The sequence below is a fragment of the Somniosus microcephalus genome, chromosome 5 (genome assembly GCF_052327205.1).
Source record: "Somniosus microcephalus isolate GS21.2 chromosome 5, FLI_Smic_1.0, whole genome shotgun sequence".
Classification (NCBI taxonomy): Eukaryota; Metazoa; Chordata; class Chondrichthyes; order Squaliformes; family Somniosidae; genus Somniosus; species Somniosus microcephalus.
This window is the reverse complement of record NC_140991.1, coordinates 28,970,978-28,990,234: the sequence shown is the minus strand read 5'-3', so window position 1 is coordinate 28,990,234 and position 19,257 is coordinate 28,970,978. Positions and strand designations below refer to the sequence as shown.

The following is a 19,257-nucleotide window of genomic DNA, read 5'->3' as shown; positions in this document are numbered from 1 at the left end:
TACAGAGGTGTAATGAAAAAAAATGGACGCTGTGCCATAGAAGGAGATATTAGGAGTGATTGAAAGCATGCTCAAAGAGGTGGGTTTTAAGGAGGGTCTTAAAGGGGGTAAGGGAAGTGAAAAGGTATAAGGTGGGAATTCCAGAGTGTAGCATCTAGATAGCTGAAGGCATGGTCACCAATGATTGGGCAAAGGCAGTGCGGGCGCACAAGATGCCAGAGTCGGAGGAATGGAGAGTTCTGGGATGGGTTGTAGAGCTGGAGGAGGTTAGTGATAGGGAGGGGTGAGTTTTTTAAAATTCGTTTATGGGATGTGGGTGTAGCTGGCAAGGCCAGCATTTATTGCCCATCCCTAATTGCCTTTGAGAAAGTGGTGGTGAGCCGCCGCCTTGAACTACTGTAGTCCGTGTAGTGAAGGTACTCCCATAGTGCTGTTAGGGAGGGCGTTCCAACATTTTGACCCAGTGACGATGAAGAAACGGTGATATATTTCCAAGTCATGATGGTGTGAGACTTGAAGGGGAGCTTGGAGGTGGTGGTGTTCCCATGCGCCTGCTGCCCTTGTCCTTCTAGGTGGTAGAGGTCGCAGGTTTGGGAGGTGCTGCCGAAGAAGCCTTGGCGAGTTGCTGCAGTGCATCTTGTAGATAGTACACACTGCAGCCACGGTGCGCCGGTGGTGGAGAGAGTGAATGTTTAAGGTGGTGGATGGGGTGCCAATCAAGTGGGCTGCTTTGTCCTGGATGGTGTCGAGCTTCTTGAGTGTTGTTGGAGCTGCATTCATCCAGGCAAGTGGAGAGTATTTCATCACACTCCTGACTTGTGCCTTGTAGATGGTGGAAAGGCTTTGGGGAGTCAGGAGGTGAGACACTCGCTGCAGAATACCCAGCTTCTGACCTGCTCTTGTAGCCACAGTATTTATGTGGCTGGTCCAGTTAAGTTTCTGGCCAATGGTGACCCCCCAGGATGTTGATGTTGGTGGATTCGGCGATGGTAATGCCATTGAATGTCATGGGGTGGTGATTAAACACTTCTCTTGTTGGAAATAGTCATTGCCTGGCACTTGTGTGGTGCAAATGTTACTTGCCACTTATCAGCTCAAGCCTGAATGTCATGCATGCGGGCATGGACTGCTTCATTATGTGAAGAGTTGCGAATGAAACCGAACACTTTGTGTGGATTTAAACATAAGAGAATTTTAAATTGAAGGTGTTGAGGGACCCGGAGCCACTGTACGTCAGTGGTGTGATAGGTAAGCAGGACTTGGTGTGGGATAGGATACAGGCAGCAGAGTTTTGAATGAGCTGAAGTTCAGGGTGGAGGATGGGAAGCTAGCCGAGTTTTGGAATATTGAAGCCTGGAGGTAACAGAGGCATGGATGAGGGGATTCAGCAGCAGATGGGTGCAATGGGGCAGAGGTGGGTTATGTTATGGAGGTGGAAGTAGGCTATCTTTGTGATGGAGAGTATATGGGGTAGGAAGCTCAACCTGGGGTTGAGTAGTACGCCAAAATTGTGAACAATCTGAGTCAGTGGCCAGAGCGGGAGATGGAATTGGTGAGAGTACGGCTTTTGGTGTAGGAACCGCAGACCACGGCTTCAATCTTCCCATTGTTTAATTGGACGAAATTGAGGCTATTCCAAGAAACCAGCCAGACAGAACAGAGGATTCGAGAGAAGTGGTGGAGAGGTAGAGCTGGGTGTTGTTGCCTTTGGAAGCTGACCCCGTGTCTCTGGATGATGTTGTCAAGGGGTAGTATGTAGGCGAGGAAGAGGAGGGGGCCAAGGATAGTTAGGTGAGTGGGGATGGAAAGAGAAGCCATTGCTGGAGATACTCAGGCTATGAACAGATAGGTCAGAGTGGAATCAAGCGTAGGCATTCCGTCCCGCGACTGTAGTAATAGATATAGGGCAGTGGGTGACAATTTCTGTGAGAAGCAGGTGACCAGAATGCTTAACATATAGACAGAAATAGGAGCAGGAGTAGGCCATATAGCCCTTTGAGCCTACTCCGCCATTCAATAAGATCATGGCTGATCTTCAACCTCAACTCCACTTTCTCGCCCGATCTCCGTATCCCTTGATTCACTTAGAGTCGAAAAATCTATTGATTTCAGCCTTGAATATACTCAACGACTTGAGTATCCACAGCCCCCTGGGGTAGAGAATTACAACAATTCACAACCCTCTGAGTGAAGAAATTTCTGCTCATCTCAGTCCTAAATGGCCAACCCCTTATCCTGAGACTGTGACCCCTGGTTCTAGACTCCCCAGTCAGGGGAACCAGCCTCTCAGCAGCTTAACCTCTGAAGTGATGAGCCCTGGCGAGGTAGAGCTGCGTCAGCGTACATGTGGAACCTGATGTTATGTTTTCAGATGATGTTGCGAAAAGGCAGCATGTAGTTGAGAGATAGGTGGGGGCCAAGGAGGGATCAATTAGCTTAGTGAGTAAATGTATAGTGCTGGTCCATACAGTCCAGTAAAGGCCTCAGATCTTATCCTCAATATATGTTAGCTGATTTCAGATAGTGACATTGATGGGAGGTGGGGGAAGATTCCATTGCCTTTAGTACCTTGGGCTGGGAAGGAGAAAAATCAACTAATGTTTCCATTCCTGATTGCTATTCAGACCTCTGCTGGAAAATGTATGTATGTGGATTTCAGTATATCACAGCCTTGGCAATGATATACTCCATGGTCCAATAGGCTATTACCATTCGTTGTCTAGAATGGCCACTTTGACGAGCTGGAGGATTGCTGGTTCCTCTGCTATCGTATCTCAGCAGGAGCTAGTGCCTTCAGAAAAGATGGGCAGGAAATGGAAGAATGGGGGAAAGAACAAGATGATGGGTTTAGTTGTTACAATGTAGACCTTCCAGTTTGCGTGGAATCGCCTGGTAATGGTATATATTTCTAAATAGTATTATGGTAAATTTGATTTTGGGTAGTATGTTTCACATCACTTGTTTTGATCTTACATTGGAGAGTCTTCACTCTAATCTTCAGTCTTACAACATTTTGTGGAGGGCAAAGACCTGTGGACGAGAGAGATTTCAGTCTTTGCCTGGAATGCTATTGTCCTCACTGGGCCAAATCTATAACTGTCACCGGGTTTGAGCCTGAAGTCAGCACTAGGATTCCTGGTTATATAATCACAATATTTTACAACACAGAAGGCGGCCATTTGGCCCATCGTGCCTGGACCTGCTCTCTGAAAGACCTATCCACTCAGTCCTCTTCCTTTGATCTTTTCCCCATACCCATTCAGAATTTTTTTTTCATTTTATGTTTACATTGAAGGTTATATTATTCCAGAACTCAGTCATGGATAACTTTGTTATTTAAAAGGAAAATTGTCATTGGTTTAAATAACACAAACAATGTGCGTAAGTTCAATTTGGCAGATAATTAAAATTACGTTGACTAGACTACGTTTAGCTTATAAGTGGAAAACATTCTGTAAATAGGCCAACGATGCAGTGTTGAGATGATCTGATTGGATTTGCATTAAATTGTTTTTTGGGTGGGATTTTTCAAGATTGGACATTTTGATTTCTGGATGTATGAATATTCCATTTTGTGATTTTTTTTTTAAAGTGTGTGCTGTATATTGTGTTAGTGATAGAAACATACATAGAAACATAGAAGATAGGAGCAGGAGTAGGCCATTCAGCCCCTCGAGCCTGCTCCGCCATTCAATGCGATCATGGCTGATCATCCAAATTCAGTACCCTGTCCCTGCCTTCTCCCTATATCCCTTGATCCCTTTAGCCTTAAGAAATATATCTAACTCCTTCTTGAATATATTTAATGAATTGGCCTCCACTGCCCTGTGTGGCAGAGAATTTCACAGGTTCACCACGCTCTGGGTGAAGAAATTCCTCCCCATCTCTGTCCTAAATGGCTCACCCCTTATCCTTAGACTGACCCCTGGTTCTGGACTCCCCCGCCATCGGGAACATCCTTCCTGCATCTAGTCTGCCTAGTCCTGTTAGAATTTTATAAGTTTCAATGAGATCCCCTCTCATTCTTCTAAACTCCAGCGAGTATAAGCCCAATCGACCCAACCTCTCCTCATACGTCATTCCTGCCATCCCAGGTATCAGTCTGGTGAATCTTCACTGCACTCCCTCCATGGCAAGAACATCCTTCCTCAGATAAGACGACCAAAACTGCACACAATACTCGAGGTGTGGTCTCACCAAGGCCCTGTACAACTGCAGCAAGACATCCCTTGTTCCTGTACTCAAACCCTCTCGCTATGAAGGCCAACATACCATTTGCCTTCTTAACCGCCTGTTGCACCTGCATGCTTACCTTCAGCGACTGGTGCACAAGGACACCCAGGTCTCGTTGCACTTCCCCGTCTCCCAATCTATTACCATTCAGATAATAATCTGCCTTCCTGTTTTTGCCACCAAAGTGGATAACCTCGCATTTATCCACATTATACTGCATCTGCCATGCATCTGCCCAATCACCCAACCTGTCCAAATCATACTGGAGTTTCTCGGCATCCTCCTCACAGCACACATGCCCACCCAGCTTTGTGTCGTCTGTAAACTTGGAGATTTTACATCTAGTTCCCTCGTCTAGATCATTAATATATATTGTGAATAGCTGGGGTCCTAGGACCGATCCCTGCGGTACCCCACTAGTCACTGCCTGCCACTCGGAAAAAGACCCGTTTATTCCAACTCTTTGCTTCCTGTCTGCCAACCAGTTCTCTATCCAAGTCAGTACCTTGCTCCCAATCCCATGTGCCTTAACTTTACACGCTAATCTCTTATGCGGGACCTTATCAAAAGCCTTCTGAAAGTCCAAATGCACCACATCCACTGGTTCTCCCTTATCTATTCTACCAGTTACTTCCTCAAAAAATTCCAGTAGATTAATCAAGCACGATTTACCTTTTGTAAATCCATGTTGACTTTGTCCGATCCTGTCACTGTTTTCCAAGTGCTCTGCTATTACATCTTTTATAATGGACTCTAGCATTTTCCCCACTACCGATGTCAGGCTTACCGGTCTGTAATTCCCCGTTTTCTCTCTACCACCTTTTTTGAATAGTGGGGTAACATTAGCTACCCTCCAATCCATGGGAACTGTTCCAGAGCCTATCGAATTTTGGAAGATGACCAGCAATGCATCTACTATTTCTAGGGCCACTTCCTTAAGTACCCTAGGATGTAGATTATCAGGCCCTGGGGATTATCGGCCTTCAATTCCATTAATTTCCCTAACACCATTTCCCTACAAATACTGATTTCATTCAGTTCCTCCCTCTCATTAGACCCTATGTTCCCCGACACCTCTGGGAGGTTATTTGTGTCCTCCTTTGTGAAGACAGAACCAAAGTATGTATTTAATTGGTCTGCCATTTCTTTGTTCCCCATTATAAATTCCCCTGATTCTGACTGCAAGGGACCTATGCTTGACTTCACCAATCTTTTTCTCTTCACATATTTATAGAAGCTTTTACAGTCAATTTTTATGTTCCTGGCAAGCTTACTCTCATACTCCATTTCCCCTTCTTAATTAATCCCTTTGTCCTCCTTTGCTGAATCCTAAACTGCTCCCAATCCTCAGGTTTGCTGCTTTTTCTGGCCAATTTATATGTCCACTCCTTGGATCTTATGCTATCCCTAATTTCCCTTGTTAGCCACGGTTGAGCCACCCTTTTTGTTTTATTTTTATGCCAAACAGGGATGAACAAATTCTGTGATGGACTCTACAGGAAAGGTAAATAATGGAAGCAAGGGAATGGTGGCAATGCTGTGTGAGACAGAATTGTTGTCGAGGGATTGAGTCTCCAGAAGATTCACAACTGAACAGGCCTGATTCAATATAAGAATTAGGAGCAGGAGTAGGCCATACGGCCCCTCGAGCCTACTCCGCCATTCAATAAGATCATGGCTGATCTTCGACCTCAACTCCACTTTCCTGCTTGGTCTCCATATCCCTTGATTCCCCTAGAGTCCAAAAATCTATCTAACTCAGCCTTGAATATACTCAGTGACTCCGCATTCACAGCCCTTTGGGATAGAGAATTCCAAAGATTCACAACCCTCCGAGTGAAGAAATTGCTCCTCATCTTGGTCTTCAGTGGCCTATCCCTTATTCTGAGACTATGCCTCCTAGTTCTAGACTCTCCAGCCAGGGGATACAACCTCTCAGCATCTACCCTGTCAATTCCCCTTCAGAATCTTGTATGTTTCAATGAGATCACCTCTCATTCTTCTAAACCCCAGCGAGTATAGGCCCAATCTACTCAATTGGGATTGACTATTGAAGAAAGATCAGCTTTAGCAAAATAGCTCCTGAGTTCTAGCAGTTTGCATAAAATGTGAGATGTATAAGTGGGGGAGGGGAGTGGCGCAACAAATAAAGTAACACAAAATACCAGAGTTCCATTAACACTATTTTTGTGAAAATAACGCTGATGATCTTGGATAAAGAAAACTCAAATAATAGGTCAGAATGATCACATCAAACATTGTAACCTTAAAAGAATATATTAAGTGCAGACTGTGGTTACGTGTTTTTCTTGCTGAATATAGTTATGAAGTATTCTTGTATTTCCAGGCACTGGATATGCTCTTGGAGAGGATGAAGGCCTCAAACTTTGATTTTTCTAAATTGAAATCCTTGTCCGGCACTGGCCAAGTAAGTGATGTTAATTTGTTTCATTAGGAATTGAGAAAAGAAATCACATTTTTGTGTTTCCTGTGAAGGCTGATTGCAATCTCATGTCGCTTTCCTTCACAGCAACATGGTAGTGTTTATTGGAAAGAGGGAGCCAATCAGACCTTGAAAAACATGCCAGATGATCGTTCTCTGCATCAGATATTGGAGGTGAGGGTTGGAGGAATTTTGCTTGCAATAGGAATAGAAAGGTTTACAAGATACAATCCTGTTTTAGATTTTACATTGACCTGCAGAGCCAGGTTAATAGGACCACAGGCTTGTATTTAACATTCTGCTTTATCAAAGTGATGGCCTGAATTAGAATGATAGCAAAATACTGCGGATGCTGGAAATCCGAAATAACAACAGAAAATGCTGGAAAAACTCAGCAGGCCAGGCAACATCCGTGGAGAGAAAATAGAGTCAACGTTTCGAATCAAACCCTTTGTCTGAATTAGAATGTTCCTTTTCACCGATGGGAGCTGTGCCTTGAAGCAGACGGATGAATTTCTTTTCCTCTGTTCGTGCCTGGGATGTGGGCATCACTGGCAAGGCCAGCATTTATTGCCCATCCCTAGTTGCCCTTGAGAAGGTGGTGGTGAGCCGCCTTCTTGGACCGCTGCAGCCCGTGTGGTGAAGGTACTCCCACAGTGCTGCTAGGGAGGGAGTTCCAGGATATTGACTCACTCACTCACTCTTTGTCTTATGTAAATTAGTACATGTATTCTCAGTCCAATTCTACAGAACTTCCCTGAAATGTCATGCTAACATCTGGAGCCGGGGACTACTGGAACCAAGCTGTTTAGTAAGGAGCTCCCTTGAAGCCAGGGAAAGAAGTAGAGCCATATTCCTTTTTCACTAAGATTGTTTTGCAGTGCGGTGATGTTTTTCAGCAAGAATTGAATAGTCAGGTCATGTTTGGAAAATCTTTTCTCTTGTATAGTTTTTTTTCCCCTTGATTGAGGCTGCCCTGTAAAAGTTAGGGTTGAGCAGTAGGGTTGTGTCTAACCACATATCCCAATTTGGGAACGGTTGATGAAGCCACTTGTTGCAAAGTGAGAAATATTCCATTCTATTCCACATGACTGCATTCTTCACCATGTCTCTTGTGTGCATATTTGCCAATAGGCAGGGGTGCATAGACACACTCAAATACACGGCAGTGTTCAGTCCTGTTTATGATTGCTGTTGATCTATTCAAGATTTTTTTTAAACTAATTTTATTGATGATGTAGATCTCTCGATGGTTGAACTGGTTAAGGTAGTGGTCATGGATCCACACGAACCTGGATGATTGTAGATTTAGTTCTCTGTCTGAGTTAACTGAGTTCGGCTGGCTGGATGCTACAATTAGCCTCAAGCCTATGTTTTATGGAGGGTAGTAGGTTCATAGAAACATAGAAGATAGGAGCAGGAGTAGGCCATTTGGCCCCTCGAGCCTGCTCCGCCATTCAATGAGATCATGGCTGATCATCTAAATTCAGTACCCTGTTCCTGCCTTCTCTCCATATCCCTTGATCCCTTTAGCCTTAAGAAATATATCCAACTCCTTCTTGAATATATTTAATGAATTAGCCTCTACTGCCTTCTGTGGTAGAGAATTCCACAGGTTCACCACTCTCTGGGTGAAGAAATTCCTCCTCATCTTTGTCCTAAATGGCTTACCCCTTATCCTTAGACTGGACTCCCTGACCATCAGGAACATCCTTCCTGCATCTAGTCTGTCTAGTCCTGTTAGAATTTTATAAGTTTCAATGAGATCCCCTCATTCTTCTAAACTCCAGCGAGTATAAGCCCAATCGACCCAAATCCTCCCTCAATCCTCCCCACCCCGTGGAATGTCTTGCTATATCCTGGGCTTATACATGAAGACGGTGACCAGTGCCTATGGAATTGTATTGAGCTAATGCTTTCAGAGTGTAGGAGGGAGCAGGAGAAAATCGACAGAAAAAAGGGTTAAATTAATTATGATTCAGTAACTAGACATTAAAAAAATTATTGGCAAGTCTGAAAAGGTATTTAACTCGAGCGTTATTCAAAGAATTCACATTTTTCCCTCCTTCTCTCTTTAGTCTAGTTTCACTGTGAAAGAATCTCCTATCTGGATGGACTCCAGTACCACTGAAGAATGCCAGCAACTAGAAAAGTCTGTTGGAGGGCCACAGAAACTTGCTGACATCACTGGATCGCGTGCCTACGAGGTTTGTTTATAGTCCACATCTTGCAAGTGAAAATTGACCACCTCAGCAAAAGCATTGAGCTGTGCTGTAGTCTCCAACTACTGAAGAAGTGGGAGGATGCCCTGACCGACAATACATAACTATTTGCTAGACATGATATTTACTGAAAATTACTTTGAGGACATGAGGTGGGTTTGTATGTTTTTTTGGAACAAATTGTGATGGAAAGTCTGGCAATTTCTTACAGCCTGGAATCTAAAAGTACGAGTGAGGCACAGTTCAGTTTGGCGTCAGAAGGCCTTCAACTCAGTCGGATATTCTAAAATATTAATATTCTTCACATTAGGCAAACTACACACAAACCGCACCAAATTTATTTTTCTTGAGGATGTGCAGGTTAGGTTGATTGGCTATGATAAATTGACCCTTAGTGTTAGGGGGATTAAATACGTGGGGTTACGGGGATCGGGTGGGATATGTGTCGGTGCAGGCTCGATGGGCCGAAATGGCCTCTATCTGCACTGTGGGGTTTCTGTGATTCTGTGAGGAGAAAGTCTGCATTAATGCCAGGGAGATTTAAAAGAAAAAATCTGCCTCCTTTTACTTTGTGCCTGGCACTTTGTTCAGCAGCTGCGCCTTGATTATCGACAGTGAAAACACTGGGTTGACAAATAGCTTTGGAACCAGAACACTACAGTGGAATATGGTAAAGATGTATTACAAAGAGCCTGTACTAATTAAATATACAGTTCTATTTTAAAAGCTACGTGCTGCAAAGCATTACTTGCTGCAAGCTATTTTAACTACTTTATAGCCCAGTTTAAGTAGGTGCGATGCAGTTTAATTGCAACAAGCACAAAAACTCCAGAATAACTAGGGAGTGAAGTCACTGATGGAATGGTGCATTCAGTTCTGACCAGCTGTGCAAGATCTCCGGAAGGAGATGTTCCTTCATTAGTTAGACTTCACACCACTTGCAGTATAACCAGCTATGCAAAGCTGAATTTAAAAGTTATTTTGGAGTCTGGTCACATTTAAACTTTTTAGGGTTAATAAAGGTTGGATCTTGCGAACATACACAAAGTAATCAGCTACTGGCCATTAAAGATTTAAAATTAGAATTGTGTTCAATTGGACTTTGCTTCCCTTCACTTGCCTGAAATGCAAATGAATACTTGAACTAGGTTTGTTTTAGGACAGTTTTTAAACATTTATATGTTTTACACCTCACAGCGTTTCACAGGAAACCAAATTGCAAAGATCAACAAGAAGAACCCTGAAGAATACAAGAAAACTGAGGTAGACTGTAAGAAATGTTGTAAAACAGAGTAATGGCTATTTAATACTGATGGAATGCACTCGGTTTGATGATTGTTTGTGGCCACTGAGCACAATATTCCTCGGATCTGAGGGTGCTATGATATAGGCCTAGAAATTGAGTTTTGGCGCTGCCAGGGCTTTAGCGCCGGAAGTTAGTGCCGGAGCTAAGTCGCGCTGGTCGGGCCCAAAATTCACTGGTTCTGCGCCCAAACGGCTGCCGGCGCTGCTGAAAGCTGTTAGCGCCTGAAAACTGGCGCTATGCGCTGAATTTCGGCGCTATTCCGGCGCTGCGGCGCCCGCTGCGGTGCGGCAGGTTCGGGAAGTGCAGGCCTCCTCCTTCCCTTAAGGAGGAGCTGCCTGCACCCGGCCGCGGCCCGCGATAATCTTATTAAAAATGAGCCCGGCACCTCGGACAAGTGCCGGGCTTGCTTCTGTTCCGGGGGTGGCGGGGGGGGGGGGGGGAAGTCCGGGGAGGGAGCTGCGGCCAGGCGGGCGGCGGGAAAGCGGCCGGCTGCCGCGGGGCCTTTAATGCGCCGGCGCAAACTTGTGCAAGGCACCTCTGCCAGAACGTTGCTTGCGGCTGCCACGGGCGAGGCGGCCGCAAGTCAATTTCGGCGCTGGGGCCCGTCACCACGGCAACCGGGACGCTGCGCACACCGATGACGTCATCGGTGCCGGCGCAGCGCTACCGGTCTACCGCGGCGGAAGGGTCCCAGGCAATTTAGGCGCCGGCGCCAATTGCAGCGCCGCAAAATCGGCGCTAAGGGCACTGAATTTCTAGGCCATAGTGTTTAGACACAGTGTTGTAGTTTTGCACTTTGTAGTATATGACTTCTGCCATTAGTGACTGTTATAAAGCTGTGTAACTGCTCAGCTGGCAGTGTCAGCTGTGGCTCAGTTGATAGCATTCTCGCCTCTGAATCAGAAGGTTATTGGTTCAAATCCCACCCTAGAGACATCAGCAAAAAAATCTAGGTCAACACTGAGTGAGTGCTGCACTGTCGGAGGTGACATCTTTCAGACGTTAAACTAAGGTCCCATCTTCCCCCTCAAGTGGACGTAAAAGATCCCATGGCACTATTTTGAAAGGGAGGAGTTTTCCCCGGCAGTGTTCCCTTTAATTTTTTCGGGGTGCATGGCCCCCTTAAGGGGCTGCACAGCCCATTCAAAATACTGCGCCTGCACGTTTTTTCCTATTTAAAAGCTGGTGAGCCGGCTGCGGGGGGTGGGGTGGGGTGGGGTGGGGGAAGCAACTTAAAGGGAACGTTGCTCCCCCGGTGTCTTGGCCAATATTTATCCCATAACCAACATCACTAAAACAGTTTATCTGGTTATTATCACATTGCTATTTGTAGGAGTGCAGATTGAGTGCCACGTGTCTACAATACAATAGTGACTACACTTCAAAAGTACTTTATTGGCTGTAAAGTGCTTTGGGACATCGAGGTCGTGAAAGGTGCTTTCTTTGGTTTCTGCCACAGGAAAGAAAAAAATCACTGAAAACATTCTAGTTTGTGACTCCTCTTCCATTAAAAGAAAGAAAGACTTGCATTTATATAGTGTCTCCCACAACCCCAGGATGTCCCAAAAACTGTTCAAATTTCATGTCATTACACCTATCTTAATGAAAAGCTCTGAAACTTTCACTGCTGACTTGGAGCATTTCTGTTAGCTGTGCCTCTCGTCTGGCTTCTATTGAAGGCAACTGTTAATGGTAGCACACCATACCATGGCCACAGATCAAAAGAAGGTACCAGCATTGGGTGGCTTGCCATATCTGACTGCTCACATTCCAGCGGCAGAATGCTGTACAGCAAGACGAATTATATAGTGTCAGGCTGCAATACAATTGGTATTTCCGCACACTTAGGGCTCGATTTTAACTGAGCCGTGCGGGGGGTTAAAATCGCTAAAACTGGCGGGCAGGACCCCCCCCCCCGGCCTGGTTCCGACCCCGAGCCATTTTAACCCAGGCATGTCTGATGGTCCCGAATCAGTCCCGCCTCCAACAGGCGGGACTGGTCTTTAAGGCCCTTAATCTTAGACTGGGTATTATGTAATGAGAAAGGATTAATTAGCAATCTTCTTGTGCGAGGCCCCTTGGGTCGGAGCAAGCATAATATGATAGAATTCTTCATTAAGATGGAGAATGAAGTAGTTGACTCAGAGACTAGGGTCCTGAATTTAAATAAAGGAAACTACGATGGTATGAAGCGCGAGTTGGGTAGGATTGATTGGGGAATGTCACTCAAAGGGTTGACGGTGGATAGGCAATGGCAAACATTCAAAGATCGCATGGATGAACTACAGAATTTGTTCATCCCAGTTTGGCTAACGAGGGAAATTAGGGATAGCAGAAAAAGCAGTAAACCTGAGGATTGGGAGCTGTTTAGGATTCAACAAAGGAGGACAAAGGGATTAATTAAGAAGGGGAAAATAGAGTATGAGAGTAAGCTTTCAGGGAACATAAAAACTGACTGTAAAAGCTTTTATAGATATGTAAAGAGAAAAAGATTGATGAAGTCAAGCGTAGGACCCTTGCAGTCAGAATCAGGGGAATTTATAATGGGGAACGAAGAAATGGAAGACCAATTAAATACATACTTTGGTTCTGTCTTCACAAAGGAGGACACAAATAACCTCCCAGTGATGTCGGGGAACATAGGGTCTAATGAGAGGGAGGAACTGAATGAAATCCGTATTTGTAGGGAAATGGTGTTGGGGAAATTGATGGGATTGAAGGCCGATAAATCCCTAGGGCCTGATAATCTACATCCTAGGGTACTTAAGGAAGTGGCCCTAGAAATAGTAGATGCATTGCTGGTCATCTTCCAACATTCGATAGACTCTGGAACAGTACCCATGGATTGGAGGGTAGCTAATATTACCCCACTATTCAAAAAAGGTGGTGGAGAGAAAACGGGGAATTATAGCCTGACATCGGTAGTGGGGAAAATGCTAGAGTCCATTATAAAAGATGTAATAGCAGAGCACTTGGAAAACAGTGACAGGATTGGACAAAGTCAACATGGATTTACAAAAGGTAAACCGTGCTTGACTAATCTACTGGAATTTTTTGAGGATGTAACTGGTAAAATAGATAAGGGAGAACCAGTGGATGTGGTGTATTTGGACTTTCAGAAGGCTTTTGATAAGGTCCCGCATAAGAGATTAGCGTGTAAAGTTAAGGCACATGGGATTGGGGGCAAGGTATTGACTTGGATAGAGAACTGGTTGGCAGGCAGAAAGCAAAGAGTTGGAATAAATGGGTCTTTTTCCGAGTGGCAGGCAGTGACTAGTGGGGTACCGTAGGGATCGGTCCTCGGACCCCAGCTATTCACAGTATAAATTAATGATGTAGACGAGGGAACTAGATGTAATATCTCCAAGTTTGCAGACGACACAAAGCTGGGTGGGCGTGTGTACTGTGAGGAGGATGCCGAGAAACTCCAGTATGATTTGGACAGGTTGGGTGATTGGACAGAAGCATGGCAGATGCAATATAACGTGGATAAATGCGAGGTTATCCACTTTGGTGTCAAAAACAGGAAGGCAGATTATTATTTGAATGGCAATAGATTGGGAGAAGGGGACGTGCAACGAGACCTGGGTGTCCTTGTGCACCAGTCGCTGAAGGTAAGCATGCAGGTGCAGCAGGCGGTTAAGAAAGCAAATGGTATGTTGGCCTTCGTAGCGAGAGGATTTGAGTACAGGAACAAGGATGTCTTGCTGATGAGGGGTAAGCCATTTAGGACAGAGATGAGGAATTTCTTCACCCAGAGAGTGGTGAACCTGTGGAATTCTCTACCACAGAAGGCAGTAGAGGCCAATTCATTAAATATATTCAAGAAGGAGTTAGATATATTTCTTAAGGCTAAAGGGATCAAGGGATATAGGGAGAAAGCAGGGACAGGGTACTGAATTCGGATGATCAGCCATGATCTCATTGAATGGCAGAGCAGGCTCGAGGGGCCGAACGGCCTACTCCTCCTATCTTCTATGTTTCTATGTAATCAGCAATAATTGGCCTTTATAATGCCATTTTAACAGGCCCTTGCATTTTTAACCCTTTTCCCACGTAAAACACGCCTGGTGGGGATCACGCCTGTGAAACCTGGCGTGAGCACTATTGGCTTGCTGACTATCAGCTGCAGGTCAACCAGTAAAGAGGAGATTTGATCAGTCATCATTTGCAGGTGGCAGGACTTTGTTGTTTCAGGCCTCGGGCAACTTTTACCAGGCTTAACCACACCTGTGGAAGGTTGGAGCCTCACACACATCTCCAGTGTGAACTCCTGGGAAACCCCTCTCGCCACCCTCACTCAGTGCTTCCTCAGCGGAGGCGTATGCCAGAAGCATGGGAACTGTTTTTCTCCTTCCCTTCTTGGCATTAGAGGAGCTCGAGCACCAGGCGCGGCAGCAGCAGAACCAGGAACAACAGCAGCAGCAGCCGGAGTGCCAGGCTGCTGCTCACCCACCTGAGGCAGCACAGGCCAGAAGGGGCCAGCGCATGGAAGCCAGTCGGCGCAGGAGATACCCCCCAAACTGGGTCTACAGACACAGGGTCAGCTACCTGAACATGACTGAGCAGCAGTGCCAAAGGCGGCTCCGACTTTCGCGACAGGTAGTGACTGACATCTGCGGAATGATACAGCAAGACCTGCTGCCCAGAGGACCAGGTGGACACTCCTTACCAGTGGCCATCAAAGTCACCACCGTACTCAACTTTATTGCCTCAGGCTCATTCCAGGGATCATCAGTGGCACCTCCCAGGCAGCCGCACACACTTGCATCACGCAGGTAACCGATGCCCTCTTTGCCCTCGTGCACAATCACATCCATTTCACCAGGGATCGCGCAAATGTGATGGCGCGAGCAGTTGGATTAGCTAATCTGGCAGACTTTCCAAGGGTGCAGGGCGTCATTGACTGCACACATGTGGCCCTTAGGGCACCCCAATCGCAATCCAGGTATTTTTGTGAACTGCAAAGGCTTCCACTCCCTTAACGTTCAGCTGGTGTGTAACCACAAGAAGGAGATTTTGCATGTTTGTGCCAAGTACCCTGGCAGTTGCCATGACTCCTTCATACTGCGCCAGTCGAGTGTGCCTCTGCTATTCAGGCTGCCAGACCAACTTCACGGATGGCTACTTGGAGACGAGGGCTATCCCCTGAGGACTTGGCTAATGACGCTGTTGAGGAGGCCAGCCAATGAAGCTGAGGAGCGCTACAACTCCAGCCACATTTCCACCAGATCCATAATCGAGCAAACCATCGGCTTGCTGAAGATGCGCTTCAGATGCCTGGATAGATCAGATGGAGCCCTACAGTACTCAGCAGCCAGGGTCTCCAGAATCGTCGTGGTTTGCTGTGCACTCCACAACATGGCACAGCGTCGTGGCTTGCAGTTTCCTGAGGACCAAGTGGCTCCTCACATACGCTCCTCAGATGATGATGATGATGAGGAGGAGGGCGAATACGAGCATCCTGCTGTAGGGGGTGGGGTGTGGCGCGTGCGCCCAGTCAGTTATGCCCCTGACTGCCTGTGAGCGGTTCGAATTGCTCCCACGCCCCTGGGTTCTAGACACCGGACTTAGGTACAGGCGGCGATACAGAAAAATTGAGTAGACAAGTGGTTTGGTGTAAGAAAACCAAGATTTTATTAAAACAGAGTAAAACATAGTCTTATGAGAAGCTACTGGTAGAAAATACAGGCAAATACAATAATTACACTTATATGGGAATGGGGAACACACGGCACATCGAGGGAAAAACAACTACATTAACAATCCCCTTATCCTTATCCCACCCCCCTATACCTAACTAGATTAAGCTGTGAGGGGCCAGGAATTCATGCTCACCAATCCAAAGCCTGTTGCTTTAACAGTTGCGAGTTTTGAGGTCTGGTCCTGCTGTCCTTTGGGGTACCCCGTCGCCATGTGGTCTCAGGGCACGGTGCTGGAGCTGTTGCTGCGACACACCTTCCCTCTCCTCATCTACTGTCGTCGTCTCGTCGCGATGGGTTCTCTTCATCTCCCTCGGGCGGTCGTCGGCGGTAACGTTGCGGTTGTGGGGCGGTTGGCGGTTTTACTGCTGGTTTGATTTTACTACCCAAGCGTTAAACGCCAGCATATTCGTCGTGGGCGTGGACACTCGCGTTTAATGCCAGCTTATTCGCAGTGTTTAATAGCCAACTTATTCTCACTGTCCATACATACACTGCTAAATTTTTCCCCAAACGCCAGCTTATAACTAGGCGTTTGGCTTTTACCAATGCGTCTTTTGCTGCCCTTCTCTGCTCTTGTTGGGTTTTACCTTCTTCGTCTCACCTTGTCTCGTCTCGTTTCGTGGCCCGTGTGTCCTGTATGACTTTGGACTCGGGTCTCGTCCCCTCACGCGATTGGTATGGATGTCCTTGGTTGTAAAAATAATGCGGGGAGCGAGAAGAGAACCCGCCACGAGGCCAGGGCACGAGTACGAGCGGCAGTAGCCCAAGACCAAACGAGAGGTCAGAGTCGAGAGCAGAGCGATTGCTACTGAGGGCCTACAATTATACCCGTTTCTTCAACTCCTTATCTGCGTGCCAAATCAGATCAGTCCATTGTTTAACTTTTGGCGGGCTGTTTTAAAATGATTATACCAATCTAAGTTAACTGGCTTTAGATGGCCGTTTATCGCACCTGATGGCCCCAATGTCTGGGTTGTATTGCCATTAATGCATTTTAATCGGCCTGTCCAGCCTTGGCGGCTCCCTTGAGCTGTTTCCGATTATTTATGCGGACAAACTGATGGCCTTATGCTTAGGCCTAACTGGGCTTGATCTGTTTTGATCTGACACAATGCATATTCAGTGTTTGCCTAGCTGTCTGGTTTTCTCAAACACAAAGTCCTTTCCACAGAAATGCATTTTAGGTTTCGATTTCCCAAAGCTGCCTGTTTGTGCTACAGAGTCCAAGCTTTTGAAATCGTACAAGCTTTTGGTCACAAGGTGCGGACGCCATCTTCTTGGGTACCCTTTTAAAATTGTCCATACAGGGTCCCTTTTATTAATAACCTTGGGGGAATGTGGGAATTTTGAGAACCTTACACTGCAGAGGCCCATCAACCAGCGGCAGCATTACGCGAAAACATTGCTGGCCGGGATGCAAGGAACGCACTCATCTGGCCAGATTTGCTTAGCCTAGTAAATCAAACTCTTTTGCCTCGCAGCTTCTTTCCTGAGCATCGACAATGGCCAAACCCTGCGGATTCCTAGCTATTTGACCAGCATCCTGACAACTGCAAGTAATCCTAAGCCCTCAATGTGAAAGCCCCATTCGCGAAATGACACACGCCAGAACTGCAACAGTTGCCATCAGAATTTTTATGCACAAGAACCAACTGATGGCATTTTTCCAATATACACAACATTTCACCCAAGTGACTACCCTTGTGACTACTTGTGCTTTATTTTCCTCTTACGCGTGCTCCTACGTAGTGGTTCCCCTGTGGCTTCAGCAGATGTGGAGGCCCCTTGCTCACTTTCCTGCTGCTCCTGTCTCGACACCTTTGGCAGGCGTCCTCTGGGGTGGCAAGCTTGTGAGGGCTCGTCAGCAGTCTGCTGCTCCTGCGGCTGTGCAGGGGCTGAGACGTCTATCTCACTTGGGTGTGGACTCTGGCGGGACTCTGACCAAGGGCTCTGCAGTGGCATGGAAGTGTGAGCGCTTGGAGAGGAACCCCACTTCCTTGAGGCCTGCCACCAACCTCCCCCTCATGGGTCAGGTCCCCCTCCGCGTCTGCAAGTGGCTTGAGAGCATCTTGCTGCACGTCAGGGGGGCCATGGGGACCCGTATCTGCAATGGCAGTCCTACTCCGAAGGACTTCCATGAAGGTCTGGTTTCTCTGTTCAGTAGATGCCCATCGCTCCTCAAGAAATGTCATTCTATTCTGAGCACTCACCATGTTTTCCATACCCTGGCGACTAACCTCCTCCATGGCCGTAGCCCTCCTCTCCTCTACCGTAGCCAGCCTTACCACGGAGGCAACAATCATTTCCACGTAGGTAGCCATTCTTTCCGTGTTGATGCGTTCATGCGCCACTGACTCCACAAAGGCTCTGCTCATGTTCGCTATGGACTCCTCCATTCGCTCCACACTCGCAGCGACCCTGGAGACAAAACCTGCCAGAGACTCCTGCATCTGTGCATGGAGTTCCATCACCTCTGATCTTAGGGATGGACCCAGAGGCAGAGGGTCGACATGCAGCTGAGCCGAGCTGGCAGAGTCCTGCGCCCTCCGACGAAGATTCTCCACTGCTGTCCCTGCCTCCACAATCTGCTGATGCTCACTTGTGAGCTGTGATACACCAAGTGACAACACTACTCTATGTCCCGAATGTCCCACCGAGGTGAGAGTCTCTGCGCTGGTGCTGGGTGCGCTTATTTCTGCTGACGCTGCGTCCTCAGAGGTTGCAGATTCCTCTGAGGAGTCTGGCATCTCAGGCTCTTCCTCCTGCACAGTGGGGACGGGGGCTCTCGATGGTCCTGTGGGGGAGTCAAGGAAAAAGTTAGAGATGTGATGCCAAGGTTACATGCACATTGCATTTTGCAGATGATCATAAGTCCATATGATGTAGCTTCAGAATCATTATCAGCGACTCATGCAATGTTAATGAGAGAGATGGAAAACTATTCTGTCACCAGCTTGCGGGGATGCACCTGTCTGTCCTTCCCCAACTTCCGCATCTGCACCAGCCCCGACAATCTCCAGGACGGCTTCCTCCCAGGGGGTGAGCTGGGCTAATGAGGCTGGCCCTCCTCCTGTCCTGGCTCGCGCTTTCCTGTTGTGAGCTCTCTTCTGCAATCAAGGAGACAAGTGGAGGTTGAGTGAGAATGAAGGAGTGAGTGTAGAGATTGCATAGCATAGATACTTAGAAGGAGACAAAGATGGAGTGAGGTTGCAAGACCAAGGGCCCTCCCTGTGTGTTGTCAGTTGTGTTCAAAGCATCAGAGTGAGAGGGAGTGTGAGGGCTGCATGGTCGAATAGGTGAATGTGAGCATAGAGAGAGAGGGAATGGCTAAGGGTGCATGGATGTGAG

At 46.8% G+C, this 19,257-nt stretch overlaps 1 protein-coding gene across 3 annotated transcripts in view; it reads left to right on the top strand.

Annotated features, from left to right (window-relative positions):
- The window catches only part of xylb (xylulokinase homolog (H. influenzae)), a 273,474-nt gene that overhangs the window by 23,122 nt on the left and 231,095 nt on the right, over positions 1-19,257 (top strand). For all 3 annotated transcript variants that reach the window (XM_085987477.1, XM_085987479.1, XM_085987478.1), the window contains exons 4-7: positions 6,581-6,661; positions 6,764-6,850; positions 8,755-8,883; positions 10,096-10,161. In XM_085987477.1, the coding sequence (XP_085843603.1) occupies positions 6,581-6,661; positions 6,764-6,850; positions 8,755-8,883; positions 10,096-10,161 (363 nt within the window). The remainder of the gene's footprint in view (positions 1-6,580; positions 6,662-6,763; positions 6,851-8,754; positions 8,884-10,095; positions 10,162-19,257) is intronic.